The sequence below is a fragment of the Gasterosteus aculeatus genome, chromosome 1 (assembly GCF_964276395.1).
Source record: "Gasterosteus aculeatus chromosome 1, fGasAcu3.hap1.1, whole genome shotgun sequence".
Taxonomy (NCBI): Eukaryota; Metazoa; Chordata; class Actinopteri; order Perciformes; family Gasterosteidae; genus Gasterosteus; species Gasterosteus aculeatus.
In genome coordinates, this window is record NC_135688.1 from 7,816,097 (window position 1) to 7,830,598 (window position 14,502).

The window sequence follows — 14,502 nt, forward strand, 5'->3', positions numbered from 1 at the left end:
CTGTGTGAAATATATGTGTGTGTGTGTGCGTGTGTGTGTGTGTGTGTGTATAGCCACAAATGGAATAATCCCGCGCTGTGTTCCCATGGCGACACAGGGAAAGTAAGTGTTACCACGGTGACTGCAACGAGAGTGGAGATCCCTGAAGGAGGGTCTCAGATGCAGTTCAGCTGAGACGGCTCTGCAGCAGCGGGGTCCGAAGTGGAAAACGGGACTTTTTTTAACTTTTTTTGTTTGGTTTTTGCATCAACGCTTAGAAGGGCGAAGGACAATTATATATATATAGAAGAGAAAGTTTTTATTTTTTTAATTAATAATTATAATGAAAAATGTTTGTTTAAATATAATTTATATAATGAAAAACACTCAATTTAGATAAAATTATATATATTTGGGTGGGTTGACCTATGAGAAGGTTAATTGGCAGAACAATCTACATTAGTTAGTCAGGCCAAAATAAAACCGTCCTGATAAATCCCATGTGGACATTATGGATAATGTGTTTGTAACAACATTAATGTGTCACTCAAGTGATGGGTTGAGCACAGTTTGTTCTCATTATGACACACGCAGCCATCTCTCAATTTCCACACCAGTGTCACCTTCCTGTCCCTCTCCCCCTCTTTCTATCCGTAAAATAACCACGCAACTGTACAACACTTTTACCAATGAGCAGCAGTATGTCTTAATACCAGTTGAGGCACTGAAAACAAAACATACCCAACTTCCAACATACCAGATTTACAGATGAGCAATATCTTTTATATGCACTGACAGAGTATTACTACCATTCCCTATCTTATAAATTCAATTGAAGCAAAAAAAGGTTATACAGTATACTGGGATTTGTGGTTTTCTTAATCCTGCTGAAATGGGCACTGTCAGCAGAGGGCTCTGTGTATGGGGCAACAATGAGACACCCCCGCCCCCCCCCCCCTAAAAAAGTAGTTTCTATATGGTGATATTAGGCATTCCTGACATCCACCATTATATAATCCCGCTCTGTAAAAGGAAAGCCTGCCGTAAGAACCGGAGCAAAATGTCACCACCAACGATACCATCCCTGTCAGTAATATCTAAATAATATCCAGTATTCACACCAATAAAAGTCATTCCATTGAGCAGTAGAAGCAGTTTCCCTGGACAGCCAACGATGTGCATGTAATGACTTGAACTGGTCTGGATCTAGCGGCTCGTCTTGTCCCCTCAGGGCTACCTGCGTCCTCTCAAGCAGCCGGACTGCGGCTGCATAGTGGACCCTCTGCTGGTGGACGAGATGTTTTACCAGATCCCCGAGATCCTGGAGCACCACGAGCACTTCCTGGAGCAGGTCGCCGGCTGCGTGGGCCAATGGCACGATAGGCAGACCGTCGGACACTTTCTCATCCAATCGGTGAGTAGAGACGACAATGAGCGTCCGACAAATAAATAGACACCAACGAGTCTACCAATACGTTTTGAATTTAACAGATTTTATTTTAGATTGTGTAATCCATTGTTACTTTCCCTGTCTTACGTCTTCTATTGGTGCACACGAGTGGCTTAAAAGCCATTTAAAAAGCTTCACAAGGTGGATAAAAATGGAGAAATCCGTTTAGTTGTTGATTTTAAAGAGAACAGGTAACCAACGGTTACCATGTCACTCATTGAATGGTTTTATCACTGCTCTTCTCTGTGCAGTAGAAATGTGTTTAGCATGTGTTAACATTGTTGGCTTGTGTAGGCCGAGTGTGTGTGACACAGTGGCTGGTCGAGTGTGGGAGAGACTCTGGAAATTCTAAATGCTGTGTTGTGATACAAATCTCTGAATTACAGACGGTCTGTTTAGAAGATGCAGTGCACTTTGCTTCTCTGGGACAGTTTTATGGCCTAATTGTATATTTGTTTTTATTACCCTCGCAAGATAAGCTCAGTAAAGAACTTCAAATAAGGTTCGACAACAGCTTGTTTTTCAGTTTTGCAAAACTGCAGGATTTTATGCAAAGTATTTGTCTTTGTCATTATTCAAAAACATACAAGTTTAATACAGGTTCTTGTACACGTTTGAAGAGGTAGTTGCTCAGTCTGCAGGAGGTGGTTTAGGAACCGGTGGGTTGGCGGTTAAAGTCCCAGTACTACAGAAGTACCCCAAACTGCTCCTGTGTCTTACAATCGCTACCTACTGCTCATTATACTGGAATGAGATACAAACAAAGGCCACATTTGTGTGACAATGGAAGTTGATTCATAAGTTTGTTTATCATGTTTATATAAATGTGTCTTTTCTGATCTACTGAAGTACATTGAATTATACGCACACAATAAATTGAATAAATAAACATTCTTCCAAAGTGTTCTAAAGCATCATTGACAGCAAAGTGGACTACAGGGAAGATTTTTTTATTAAGAGACAGTCGGCAACACTGGTTTAATACTTGGTTTTCCCAGTGACCTCTTGTCGACCCATTTGAAGTTTCCCATGACCCGAGGGTCGCGCTCAACCTAGACTCTTAAAAACACAGTGCTCTAAAACATCCGTGTTGGACCGAACGTCAACTTTAAAGATAATGAAGTAGCTGAAATTATCTTATTTATTCTAAGAGTTGACATGGCATCAGAAGCACATAGTCCAGTTTCTTTGTGGACTAGTAGGCCAGTGTGGGCCCAGCTTTTGTTTTTTATTAGGCGGAGAGAAAAACCTCACCCCTCTTGCTATGGTAATGCCATTGTTGTCTCTCATAGCACTTCACAGCGTGAATGAAAGAGTCTCTCGCTGGAGTCGCAATGACAATGGCTAGAAATGCAGGAAACCTCTCAGTGACAGACGAGCGCTTGAGGACGTAGATTGAGGAAATGTAGCTGCACCTAAAAACTCAAATGTAGCATTAGCTCATCCGATCGCACTTATTTCAAGTCGATCTGTGAACATGTGCGACAACAGGGGAGCACAATGGAAAGAGAGAGAAAAAGTCTTCTTATCTGGCGGTACTCCCCCCCGCCCCCCACGCTTCAGCTTTTAAACCCTCAGCAGCACGTGTTAAGGCAGGCCTCGTTGGCGCAGTAGGCAGCGCGTCAGTCTCATAATCTGAAGGTCGTGAGTTCGAGCCTCACACGGGGCACATATTTTGGTTTCGTTTATGAGCATCCGGCAGATGCCGGTTTGCGGTATATGTTAGCTTAATTAGCTTATAGCTTAACGTGGTTACTTAACGAGGCTGAATTGCTTCTGTTTTGTGAATTTAGACCAGTCTGTCTGTGCTTGTAATCACAAGCGTGGAAGAGGGGAAGAGACTAGATCAGATGATGACACATTTAACAGTGTCTGACAGTACCAACATTACTTCCTTCTACATAAAATGTTCTCTCTCTGTTAATCTCTTTCTTCTCTCTTGTGAACAATCTGAAAGTTTCAGGCGTAACAAGGGTTCTAATGAACCTGGGCGAGCACCAGATGCAGTGCTCTACGGTGTTTAACAATGAATATCTTCCGTCTCGCGCGCACGCACACAGGTCGAGTCTTTGTATCAACAACGTCACGCGTGACCTCGGATGAACCCAGTCGAGAATCAGTTCCGCTGTCATCCCCGATATCAGTCCTGGAATCTTCTCACAAGATTCAGACTCCAGATCCAGGCAGCTTCCAACGTGGCAAAGCGATCCCTCTGCTACCGTGGAAACAGGCCGGGAAACCGTCCGCACGGTGAGGGGGGAGGTCGGACGGGGGCGATGACCTCAGATAACGGCGTAATAAACCAAACGGCGACGGATCAAAGTGACAAGCTCCAAGAAGCGTTTAACCGTAGACCAGCTTCTGCTGATGCCTCGGTGGTAGTCAGCCCAAGTATAAACGAGAAGACAAGAACCGACTGATCTCTCAGAAGACCCCGGAACTTAAATCCTGGCCGGGGGTCATCTGAGGTCACTCGTGACTGTGTTGGTACGAAGACTCGACCCTGCGCGTTGGTGAGGATCAACGTAGAGCTTTCTTATTGGTCCGTCCTCTTTCTGTTCCTGAGGGTGGAACACGGGGAGACGGACGGTGAAAGAGAAACGCAACATAAGAGGGTTCGGTTAGTTCATGACTCTGTGACGTAAAACACATCTGTGAACACTCGGCCGTTACTCTTTTTAGATTTTAGCACTTTCGGTCTCTCTCCCCCTTCACAAGAAAAAGCAGGTCATGGTGAATCATCTGTGTGTTGTGTGTGTGTTTGTTTGTTTGAGTGAATGAGCCATTCGTGAAAACAGTGGTAACCACTCCATTACGGCTCTCTTTGGCTGCTATCTTCTATTAACGGTGACAAATACACAACACATACTCGATGTTGCACCCATAATTAGTGCGGGTTGAACCAAAATGGCAACACAAGAATAGGCTTCTCCCATTTGTGGTATACAACAATGTATTTGGGGAATATGAATCACGGGAGGAGGTTTTTTTTGTGGAAAACAAATGAAGCTGTGACATTTATTACGTTGAATTTAATTTGTACAGAGTATGAGCCAAACTATAATTGTGATATTTTTAATTCATTAAAAAGTAGAGAAATTTGACTCCAAAACCTAAAAATATTTAAATGACTCAAACTGAATAAAGCAGCAAATCCTGATTAAATTATCAAAATAATTTCTCTTTATCTTCTTATCCATCAATTCCTGTGCTCTCCTGCTTTCCTCCAGTTCTCCAAAGAGACTCTGGCTAATATGTACTCAGCGTACATAGACAACTTCCTCAATGCCAAAGATGCCGTGAGGATTGCCAAGGAGGCCAAGCCGGCGTTTCACAAGTTTCTGGAGGTGAGTGTTGGACTCGCAGGACGTCCTGTTTTGTCCGAGCGGCTGCTCGCTTGTGTTTATTCGGAAAACTGAAAAAAAAGTTGAGAAGTAGTTCCTTGTTTGGCCTTTAACCAGCGATTGGAGCCTGACCGGTTCGTTATTGTCTGTGTTTGTGAAAGCATGTATTTAATTCAATTCTTTTTTTACCTAATATTTTTTACTTTTTTTCCAAGACATAACATTTTTCAACTTTTAAAATATTTTGACTTTTTTATTTTTTGACCTGGTTAAGTCAAGTTTCTGCGCATTCTCATTTGCAAATCGGATTGTTACAAAAAGTTTTCTTTCTCCGGTGACTCGGGGGATCTTAATTGTTTGAATTTGAATTGTTAAATGTGGTAAAACACCTCGATGTGCTGTAGTGTACCAGCAGAAATAAATGTATAGGAATAACGCAACCACAGACAGAAGAGCTGTGGAACCACTCTGTCCCCTTGTGGTGGAGACCGGTATTGCAACCCATATTGTTACATGCTCTTACTTGAGTCTCTTACACTGTCTCCATCCCTTCTCCTATCTTCAACCCAAAAGCAAAACATGCGTGAAAACAAAGAGAAGCAGGCCCTGGGGGATCTGATGATCAAACCGGTCCAGAGGATTCCTCGATATGAGCTGCTGGTGAAGGTGAATCATCTCAAGATATCACTGCCCAGGCTCCTCCTACGTTTAGTGACCAGGGGCTCATGGAGAGGGAGATTGATTCCTTTTGTGTTTTTGTTTTGTTCAAGGACCTGCTCAAGCACACCCCAGAGGACCACCCGGACCACCCGTACCTCCTGGACGCCCAGAGAGACATCAAGCGTCTGGCTGAGAGGATCAACAAGGGCCGCCGCTCCGCCGAGGAGGCGGAGAGGGAGGCCCGGGTCATCCAGGAGATCGAGGCACACATAGAGGGAGTTGAACACGTGAGATATATGTTGCATTAAAATACACAACTCAGAGGAGTTTGCGCGGTCGATTAATAGAGTGACTACACTTCACTGTTATTGTTATTCCTTATTAAGTGATGCTTTGTGTGTGTGTTTGTAATAGATTCTGAACCCGCAGAGGAAGTTCTTGAGACAGGAAATGGTCATGGAGGCGGTAAGAAGCACATTTTTTGAGTTTGCAAATATTTGTGGTACAGTGTGTACACTGATGTCCTGTTTGGATAAAATAAGTCAAAGTAAATGAATATTATATTGAATTAAAAGTGACCCAGAGCCCCGGTGGAGATTTTCTGAGCTGCTCTTCTCTCTTTTCTCTTTCGGTTGTAGAAGACAGTTGGCGGGAAGAAAGACCGCTCTCTCTTCCTCTTCAGTGATCTCATCATCTGCACCACTCTCAAGAGGAAGTCTGGCTCGCTGAGACGCAGCTCCATGAGCCTGTACGAGACACGCGCACCATCATAATACAGCTTCCATAGCGCACCACCCCTCCCAGTGCTGCACTGCAGGCCACGGTTCCTACAAGGTTGACCTTGTTTCTCTTTCTCTTCTTTTGCTGCTCATCTCAGATATTCTGCTGCAAGCATGATCGATACCTCCAGTAAATACAAGTTCCTGTGGAAGCTCGCCCTGGAGGACGTGGAGGTGGTGAAGAGTAAGGCTCCATTTGCAGATCCTGCAGATGTTTTTTTTTTCTCATATGGTTCTCGTGACCGCGTTTAACTTGTAATTCCTGCGGGGAACAAATAAGATATATATTATTGATTCATAAAAGAATAGATATTCTTTAGACAGTCCGTCTCATCAACATGATCTCAACATCTCTGCTTTAGGCTCCACTCAGGCAACAAACAAGGAGAACATCCAGAGGATGATCAGTCGACTAGACGAGGATCTCGGCACTCTGGGTCAGATCAGCAAACTGTCTGAGAACTTGAGCTTCCCACATCAGGTACACACACAGCATGCAAACAGCAGCCACATGTTCTCTTCACCACTTTGATTACTGTCTTCTGTCACCTGACACGTGGTATGTGGTACAATGCGTGACGCTCTGGGCCCGTCTCTCTTAGTCCCTGGACGAGGTGCTGAAGGACCTGGTGGCGTCGGTGCACAGGGAGCTGTCGGAGAAGCAGTCCCTGGCCTTCAGCATGACCTTCCTGCCCACAAAGCTGGAGTTCACCACGGCGTCGGCTGAGAGCAGCTTCGTCTTCGAGTTTGCGTCGCCTGACATGCGCTCCAACTTTGAACAGGCCTTTGAGGACGCCAAGAAGAAGTTAGGTGCGTAAACGACTGACTGTGGCGTAGCTTGTCGGGTACAGTGGACAAAGGAGGCGGCAGCATGTGGATGCCATTTTATTTATGGGACCTAAATGTAGGAATATCAAATACGACTTTACTACAACGATTGTTATCGTCAATGATTCTGACTGGCTTTCACTGGGCCTAAGAGTTACTCTATTTGATCTGTTGTCTATCATTGTGTTTAGCGATGAATAAGGACCAGTGGGACCCGGAGTTTCTGAAGGCCATTCCTATTATGAAGACGCGCAGCGGAATGCAGGTGAGCGCAGTGGAAAGTTTATACAAGCCACGTGTGCGCACGGATGATTCATCTCGTTGGAATGACGTCACACCTGCGGACAAGCGCTCTTTACAAAATGGACACAAGCAGTCGACACTCACACATTGTTCTTTGTCCCCAGTTCTCGTGTGCCTCTCCCAGCCACAGCTGTCCCGACAGTGGCTGTGAGGTGTGGGTGTGTAACAGTGACGGATACGTGGGGCAGGTGAGAACATATTAGTGAATTGGTCCTGCAGCTTTCTGGTGGAGAACAAAAAACACAATTCGACTCTGGCATTTACAGCCTGACTGGTGATGATGGTGATGACGGTGGTGTTTTTTCTTCTCTCCAGGTGTGTCTGTTGAATATCAAGGATGAGCCCACAGTTGAGGCCTGTATCGCTGTCTGCTCAGCCAGGATCATCTGCATCGCTGCCGTACCTGGACTCAAGGGGAGGTCAGTACAGGCGGAAATGCACACACACACACACACACACACACACGATTCATAATATGGGCGATTAACCGACGGCTCTTAACCTCGTAGGGAGCGAGGATCGGAGCCCGCCCCGGCCGCCGCCTCCGGTCACACCCAGCAGCAGCTCCACATATCCATCGGCCACTCGTCTCTGGAGCTCACAGAGCGCCGCGCAGGTTAGTCCGCCAGGGTTTCATCTTACCCTGTTGCCCCGCGTGTTTCTGTTCAATACTCATTTTCACGACGAACTGATGTTTTGCAGGACCAGCAGGGACGGAGCTTGTTCCCTTTGACAGCGATGACACGGACGACGAGGATTCCCCCAGCCCTTCGTCGACCCTGCAGAGTCAGGCCAGTCACTCCACCATATCATCCAGCTACGGCAGTGAGTACAAAACATCCACTCCAGACACACACACACACACACACACTTATTGTCCATTCATACTCTCATTTCCTCCTCTAAGATGACGAGGGCCCGAGCTCCAAGGACATGGCCACGGAGACCACCAGCAGCGAGGAAGAGCAGGAGTTCCCGGTGGCGAGCTCCTACGGCGCCCCGGGGGCGTCGGGGGTCGGCGGCGGCGGCGGAGGCCGCGGCCACACGGAGAGCGCCATGGACGGCCGCGCCATGCGCCGCTCCTCCCGGGGCTCCTTCACCAGGGCGAGCCTGGAGGACCTCCTCAGCATCGACCCGGAGGCCTACCAGAGCTCCGTGTGGCTGGGCACGGAGGATGGATGGTGTGTGTGTGTGTGTGTGTGTGATAGAAAACACTGTCACGTACACACAGCAACAAACCTGTACGTGTATTATTAGTGTACTGATGTCATCAGCTAACCTCCCATGATGCTTCTGTTCCCGTTAGCATCCATGTGTACCAGTCGTCGGACAACATCCGTAACCGCAAGAACAGCATGAAGATGCAACACTCGGCCTCCATCCTCTGCATACTGTGAGTTCCCTTCTGCTCCACTGCTTTGCCTTTTAAAGAGTTAGAAGATAAAAGGATGCGAATGTCTTTCACCTTGTGTACCTGACATCCCTCCTTTTTGTTTTTTTACCGCTTCAGGTATTTAGACAACAAAGTGTTTGTGGCGTTGGCCAGTGGAGAGGTGATCGTCTACCAGAGAGAAGCAGGTAAGAGAGGAGCGATCCAGTTTGCGTCTACACCGCCGCTCTGGAGTGGGGATGTCATCGTTCGTCCAGCTCGCTTCAACCACGTGTCAATATGTGTAATACGTGTTAACCATGTGTTAATATCTTCATCATACCCCGCAGGGAGTTTCTGGGACCCTCAGTCTTCTCAGACGTTAGTTCTGGGCACGCCCAGCAGCCCCGTCACCAAAATGGTTCCAGTGGGAGGAAAGCTGTGGTGTGGCTCCCAGAACCGAGTGCTTATTATCAACACAACCACCTTGGTACAAGAGGTGTGTAGAAGCGTGGGTGGTTGTGTGTACAAGGGGAGGGGAGGTGGCGATGCAGACGGAATTATCAGTGTGTGTGTGTGTGTGTGTGTGTCCTCTGTCGCTCTCAGCACTGGTTCCAGGTGGGCACAGACAGCAGTCGGTGTGTGACCTGCATGGTGGCGTACGGTCAGGGTGTGTGGTTGGCGCTGCAGGGAAGCGCTCAGGTCAAACTCTACCACGCTCAGACCTTGGAGAGCCTGACGGAGGTGGACGTGGCGCCCGCCGTGCATAAGATGCTAGCAGGTAAAACACACATGGGGAAAACTGTGGTGGAAATTTGGGGAGCACAGTACAAGTTTGTATGAATATTATATTTCTTATAGCGGCTCGTTCATCCCTTTTTATTTCCCAATTTCAAAACATTTTCCCCGTCTTCTATCCATGGTGGATAAATTGCAATCCCCGCCTCTGACACATTCACTGTCTCCCTTCATTCTCTACACTCTACCTCACCTGCGGCCTGTTGTCTCCTTTTGTCCTCCTCTCCCTTCAGGTGCGGACGCGATTATCCGACAGCACAAAGCCGCCTGTCTGAGAATCACAGCGCTGCTGGCCTGTAAGGATCTGCTGTGGATCGGCACCAGTGCAGGTATTTAATGTGTTTTCTGGATTTCTGTACGTGTACCTTTTTAAGGAATTCCTTCAAACCTCACAAAATAAATGCATTTGGTCCGAGGTCACAGTGTGCGTGCTAATTTAGTCAATTTCATACAATTGTCTGAAATGACAAAGTGATGTGATGACATGTAGTCCCTCTCTTGAGGAAAGGGGAGTATGCGGGTTGTAAGACGGTGTTCTTCTGCAGGAGTGGTCCTCACGCTGGTGATCCCAGCAGTGAGCTCGGGAACTGTGGCCGGGACACTGAAGGTTCCCCAGGTGCCGATGGGCTCCGCTCACGGACACACGGGACACGTTCGCTTCCTGACATCCATTGAACTACCGGAAGGGTTCGACATGAACTTCCCGCCCACGCCGACGGACTCCACAGGTAGTTTTTTTTACCATTACCACCTGGAATCCTCAAATCCAAAATTGGAACACCTGAACCAGTTTTCAGTTCGTCACTCCCCGTAAACTTTTTCATCCCCGCTCCCCGTTTCCTAGGCAACCAGTGTCAGAGCAGCAGCAGCGCAGTCGACGCGAACCTGCAGAGGCGGGACTCGGCGCGGCGCCGAGCCTCCGCCCACATCCCGTCGAAAAGCAACCACCTGGTCATATCCGGCGGCGACGGCTACGAGGACTTCAGACTCACCAACAGCAGCGAGACGGTGGGACGGGACGACAGCACCAACCACCTCCTGCTCTGGAAGGTCTGAGACCCCCTGGCCGGGGGAACGCCCGGCGCACAAGCTGCTGTCCTTTTCCCTGTCGGGCTCCTCGGGTCTTCGGTGTCGTTGTTTTGGTCTTCTGCTCAGTCCGCCGGTCTCTATGTGCGTAGCTTGGCTGCAAACTCCCTTCCCGGACTTTCTAATGGACTTAAAAGCCCGGTCTTTGGTGTTAAAAGGTTTCTGGTGGTGTGCGTATTTTTTTGTTTTTTTTTATCTGAGTGCTGTCCGTGCGTGTGTATTTCGTTATTTGTTTCCTCTGCAGGTAGAAGATGTCTAGAAAGGGGTCTTTGAACTCAGTCTTCACCGAAGAAGACCGAGATGGGGAGAAGGAACATGTCACATATGGATGTATGTTTAGAAGAAGAGAAGAACACGATGAGGTTGCACAGGTCAGCCAAGTGAAGCCAGTGCCGTTGGGGGACTGAGACATCAACCCTTTACTCCATCATCACTTCATCTAAGCCTGAACTGCAGAGAAAATTCCTCCTTGCGATCGTAGGTAAATGTCATGTAAAAACATATTAATAGAAACTAAGTGAAACAAAGCTTCACAGTCTGCAGTTTGATCCCGAATTCGCTTTCATTTCTGCAGTTCGCTTAATGTTTGTGTCCTTTTAAGAAGTTAAAGACGGCGCTGGCAGATCTTAGATCAGATATTTTCCCCTCTAGGATTGTTGTAACAACATCTCCGCTGTCATTGCCTGCAGACACCAAACTGCTAAAATGTTGAGGGAGATTAAATAAAACTGAAGTGTGGACAGGGTATCCAGCAGCACACATGCACACACACGTTACACACACAAACACACTAATGCACCGCCTCCTCTCACAAAATAGGAAGACATTTTCTTAATCAGATTTCCTTATTTAATTTTTGTTTGTAATTTTATGATGTCGTGAACAGAGTAGAAAAAGTGCATTGGAGACGTTCCTCCTTCACATGACTATGCCAAAGCTTTGAATGCGTTTCAGATTTGACGTGACTTTTTTTTTAAATTTGATTTTGTTTAGCAGAAATCAGGAGCTGAGGTCTTTGACTTCTGTGGCGCTGGGCTGCGGTAGCAGATAACGATAGTTCTGTACAGTATTTATGGCTTTGATTTTAGCGCCGTCTATTTTTCAGCACTTAATTTATAGAAGACGTAGTTTTCACTTTTTGTTTGAGTTGAAGAACAAGGACGAGGCCCCGTCTCCATGAGCACAGTAGAAAACGAAGCATAGTTTGGTTTGGGCAGACGGACACACACACACACACACACACACACACCTACACACATACACACAGAGTTAAAAGTCTCTCTCGCACAACAGTAGACATGTGTGAAAGTGAGAGGTGACGGATTAATGGGGTTGAGCAGTAATAGTTTTTTGATCTCTCCAAGCCTAGAAAACATCATTGCCATCATCTTTATCTTTGTAAGCGTAAAGGTGTGTGTCTGTGTTTCCGTGTGTGTCTGTAACATCTGTAGGAGCTCTGTTAAGTCAAAAGTACGAGGAAGGACATTGTGATTTTCTGCCCATCATTGAGGATGAATTACAGTTAGCGGGTAGTAGCATGTATAGAAGAACGCTCACCAATTCAAGCAGATGATGCAGAAAGAATTCAACATTTTGGGCCACACCGCTCTCCTCAACGAGTGGTATTCCCCTGTTCCCCTGACTTTAAGCGAAAAAAGTGAACAAGATGATTTCCCAAAATGTTCAATTATTCCTTGCAAGGTTAAGGTAGCAGATGGTGTGTTTTTTATGATGAATGAAACACAACAAAATCAATATTTGTGTTCTCGTTGCCATGGAAACGCTGTAAATGAATGCTGGCTGTAGAGAGCGTCACTGGATCTTAAGTGTGTTATTTAAGTTCTGGGCTGAAACCCAAACCGTGGCATCAATAACTTTCACTTCAGCCAATTTAGAAAGTTGGTTTTCTTTCACATCTGGTAAAATAAATTGCCTTGAGAATATATTTTTACATTAACACAGTAATCACATACATATTAATGACTGAATAATCATATCTTCAGCATCAGCAGCGCTTTAGGTTTTGAGCACAGCGTAATGATCTTTACTCTCTTCATTTTACGCACATGCAGGCATTCACTCGAACACGCCGCGTCTCAGATATGAAGTAAAACTCGCTTTTTTTTTCACCAGGATTTAGAGAACAAAACAGAAGATTTACACAACTTTTACCGTCACATCAAACTCTTTCATCACTGTAACTCTCACTAAAGCTGAAGGTTCATGGCCGTATGTGAAATAAGTCTTTATTGTTGTAAATATTAGTATATATTGCCTTTTTTCTGTAAATAATGCACCTCAGTACTCAATTGTTGATATGAATCTAATGGCATATTTTTATATATTTGTTTAAGGTTTTGTTGTGTTTTTTTTTTCTCCCCTCCCTCCCTCCTCCTTCCTGGCATGCGCCGTCAGTGACGTTTAAATTATATCTGTCGTGGATCTTTTCAAAAGAAGACAAGAAGGGCCTCTGTTGTTACCAAGGCTACAGGTTAAAGCGTTTTGACATTGAGGTTTGAGGCCTTGAGGCCATGTTCGCTATGAAAATGTTTGCATCGTCACAGTTGTATGCAGGAAGGGGACAAAAAACAAAAACCTGGTCACAACTCTGTTCATCCGGCTCCGGTTGCAGTTGTCATGGTTACAGTGTATCAAAGTTACGGCCTGTATGTAGCTGTTCTTGTTTTGTCACTGTGGGTTCCTCTTTGTAATTAAATCAGTTCACTGGTGCCGGTTTGTGCCCGTTTTTTTCTTTATATTGTGAGGTGTGGCTGCCTTGGAATGATTTAAGATTTACTGATTACCTGCTGATTAACGCATCATATTCTAATATCTGCGCTTCTATAACCAGGATATGATTCTTAGGTGAACAAAACTGTCCGGGATGCGTGGGAAGGCAGGACTCAAAATGCAGACTTTAAACCAAAAAATAGTCAATAATTAGGCAGGAACGAGGAACATCCAGGACCATAGACAATGACGCGACCAGTGACAGGAGACACACACAGCTTAAATAACTAGGGAGGTGCAGGAGATTGGACACAGGTGGAAACAATCAGACAACACAGGGGATGACAGGACAAGGCAGGAAGTGAAGTTACCCAGGGAGACAAGAAGCAGAAAACTACAAAATAAGACAGGAAATAATACCACACCGTGACAAAAACATGACCAGGATACCCAGGAACAAACTCATAACTTAACTGATGTGTGTTCTTAAATGCTCACTTTCCGTAGTAAGTAGACGAGTCGATCAACAGTAAGTTAATTTGCAATTATTTAGAAAACTAATTGATTAATTCATAATCATTTCTTAACGGAACAATTGTAGGTTTAGTTTAGTGGGCTCTATTTACAGAAATTGAATGTAGTATTCATAAGTGTGGTTTCGTTAAAATACAATCATCTAAAAATATGAATTGTTGTGATTTTGGTAACGTAAATTATCCCTTTACATCTTCGGAGCAGGTTGTCTTAAAAAATCAGAGTTTCCCAGAATGAGCGACAAAATAAATAAAGCACTGGCTCTCGATGAGCATGTTCTCTTTTTCATCTGCTAAAGTAAATGAAATCTGTTGCAATCTGCAACATGGCAGCCAGATGCAGCCAAATCCTTCTCACTGGCTCCTTAAATATGCAAAATGTACAAATTCTCAGCAATTTGCTGCTTTATCTTCAGTGACTGAAAAAAAAACACCCTTTTAGCTTTTGGTTGGCTTAAATGTAAATATATTTTGTAATTACATTGTTCAAGTACATTGTTTAAACTGGTGAATAACTGCTTTTTTATCTATGTTAGTTCCACTGGGGGAACAAAACTTTTTGTAGTCACATAATCCTTGATATAAATGTCAATTTAAAGATTGTATTGGACATTTTCCTCTGTGGAACTGAGAGTGAAAAGCA

At 45.3% G+C, this 14,502-nt stretch overlaps 1 protein-coding gene, 1 long non-coding RNA gene and 1 other non-coding gene across 3 annotated transcripts in view; 2 read left to right on the forward strand and 1 right to left on the reverse strand.

Annotated features, from left to right (window-relative positions):
* arhgef17 (Rho guanine nucleotide exchange factor (GEF) 17) overlaps nucleotides 1–13,326 on the forward strand; it is a 46,746-nt gene extending 33,420 nt beyond the window's left edge. The window contains exons 3-24 of the mRNA XM_040175936.2: nucleotides 1,211–1,393; nucleotides 4,660–4,776; nucleotides 5,347–5,439; nucleotides 5,544–5,720; nucleotides 5,848–5,898; nucleotides 6,072–6,181; nucleotides 6,311–6,396; nucleotides 6,575–6,693; nucleotides 6,815–7,022; nucleotides 7,232–7,305; nucleotides 7,448–7,531; nucleotides 7,659–7,762; nucleotides 7,853–7,959; nucleotides 8,046–8,168; nucleotides 8,251–8,524; nucleotides 8,650–8,736; nucleotides 8,854–8,921; nucleotides 9,063–9,211; nucleotides 9,319–9,493; nucleotides 9,744–9,839; nucleotides 10,056–10,238; nucleotides 10,355–13,326. Coding sequence (XP_040031870.2) covers nucleotides 1,211–1,393; nucleotides 4,660–4,776; nucleotides 5,347–5,439; nucleotides 5,544–5,720; nucleotides 5,848–5,898; nucleotides 6,072–6,181; nucleotides 6,311–6,396; nucleotides 6,575–6,693; nucleotides 6,815–7,022; nucleotides 7,232–7,305; nucleotides 7,448–7,531; nucleotides 7,659–7,762; nucleotides 7,853–7,959; nucleotides 8,046–8,168; nucleotides 8,251–8,524; nucleotides 8,650–8,736; nucleotides 8,854–8,921; nucleotides 9,063–9,211; nucleotides 9,319–9,493; nucleotides 9,744–9,839; nucleotides 10,056–10,238; nucleotides 10,355–10,566 — 2,880 coding nt within the window. The 3' untranslated portion in view covers nucleotides 10,567–13,326. The remainder of the gene's footprint in view (nucleotides 1–1,210; nucleotides 1,394–4,659; nucleotides 4,777–5,346; nucleotides 5,440–5,543; nucleotides 5,721–5,847; nucleotides 5,899–6,071; nucleotides 6,182–6,310; nucleotides 6,397–6,574; nucleotides 6,694–6,814; nucleotides 7,023–7,231; nucleotides 7,306–7,447; nucleotides 7,532–7,658; nucleotides 7,763–7,852; nucleotides 7,960–8,045; nucleotides 8,169–8,250; nucleotides 8,525–8,649; nucleotides 8,737–8,853; nucleotides 8,922–9,062; nucleotides 9,212–9,318; nucleotides 9,494–9,743; nucleotides 9,840–10,055; nucleotides 10,239–10,354) is intronic.
* Nucleotides 3,026–3,098, forward strand: trnam-cau (transfer RNA methionine (anticodon CAU)). Its single transcript has one exon. It is a non-coding gene; the product is annotated as a tRNA-Met (tRNA).
* Nucleotides 5,006–8,039, reverse strand: LOC144409545 (uncharacterized). Its single transcript, XR_013468042.1, has 2 exons — nucleotides 6,762–8,039; nucleotides 5,006–6,474 (listed from the first exon to the last, which is right to left on the reverse strand). It is a non-coding gene; the product is annotated as an uncharacterized LOC144409545 (long non-coding RNA).
* Nucleotides 13,327–14,502: the final 1,176 nt, after the last annotated feature.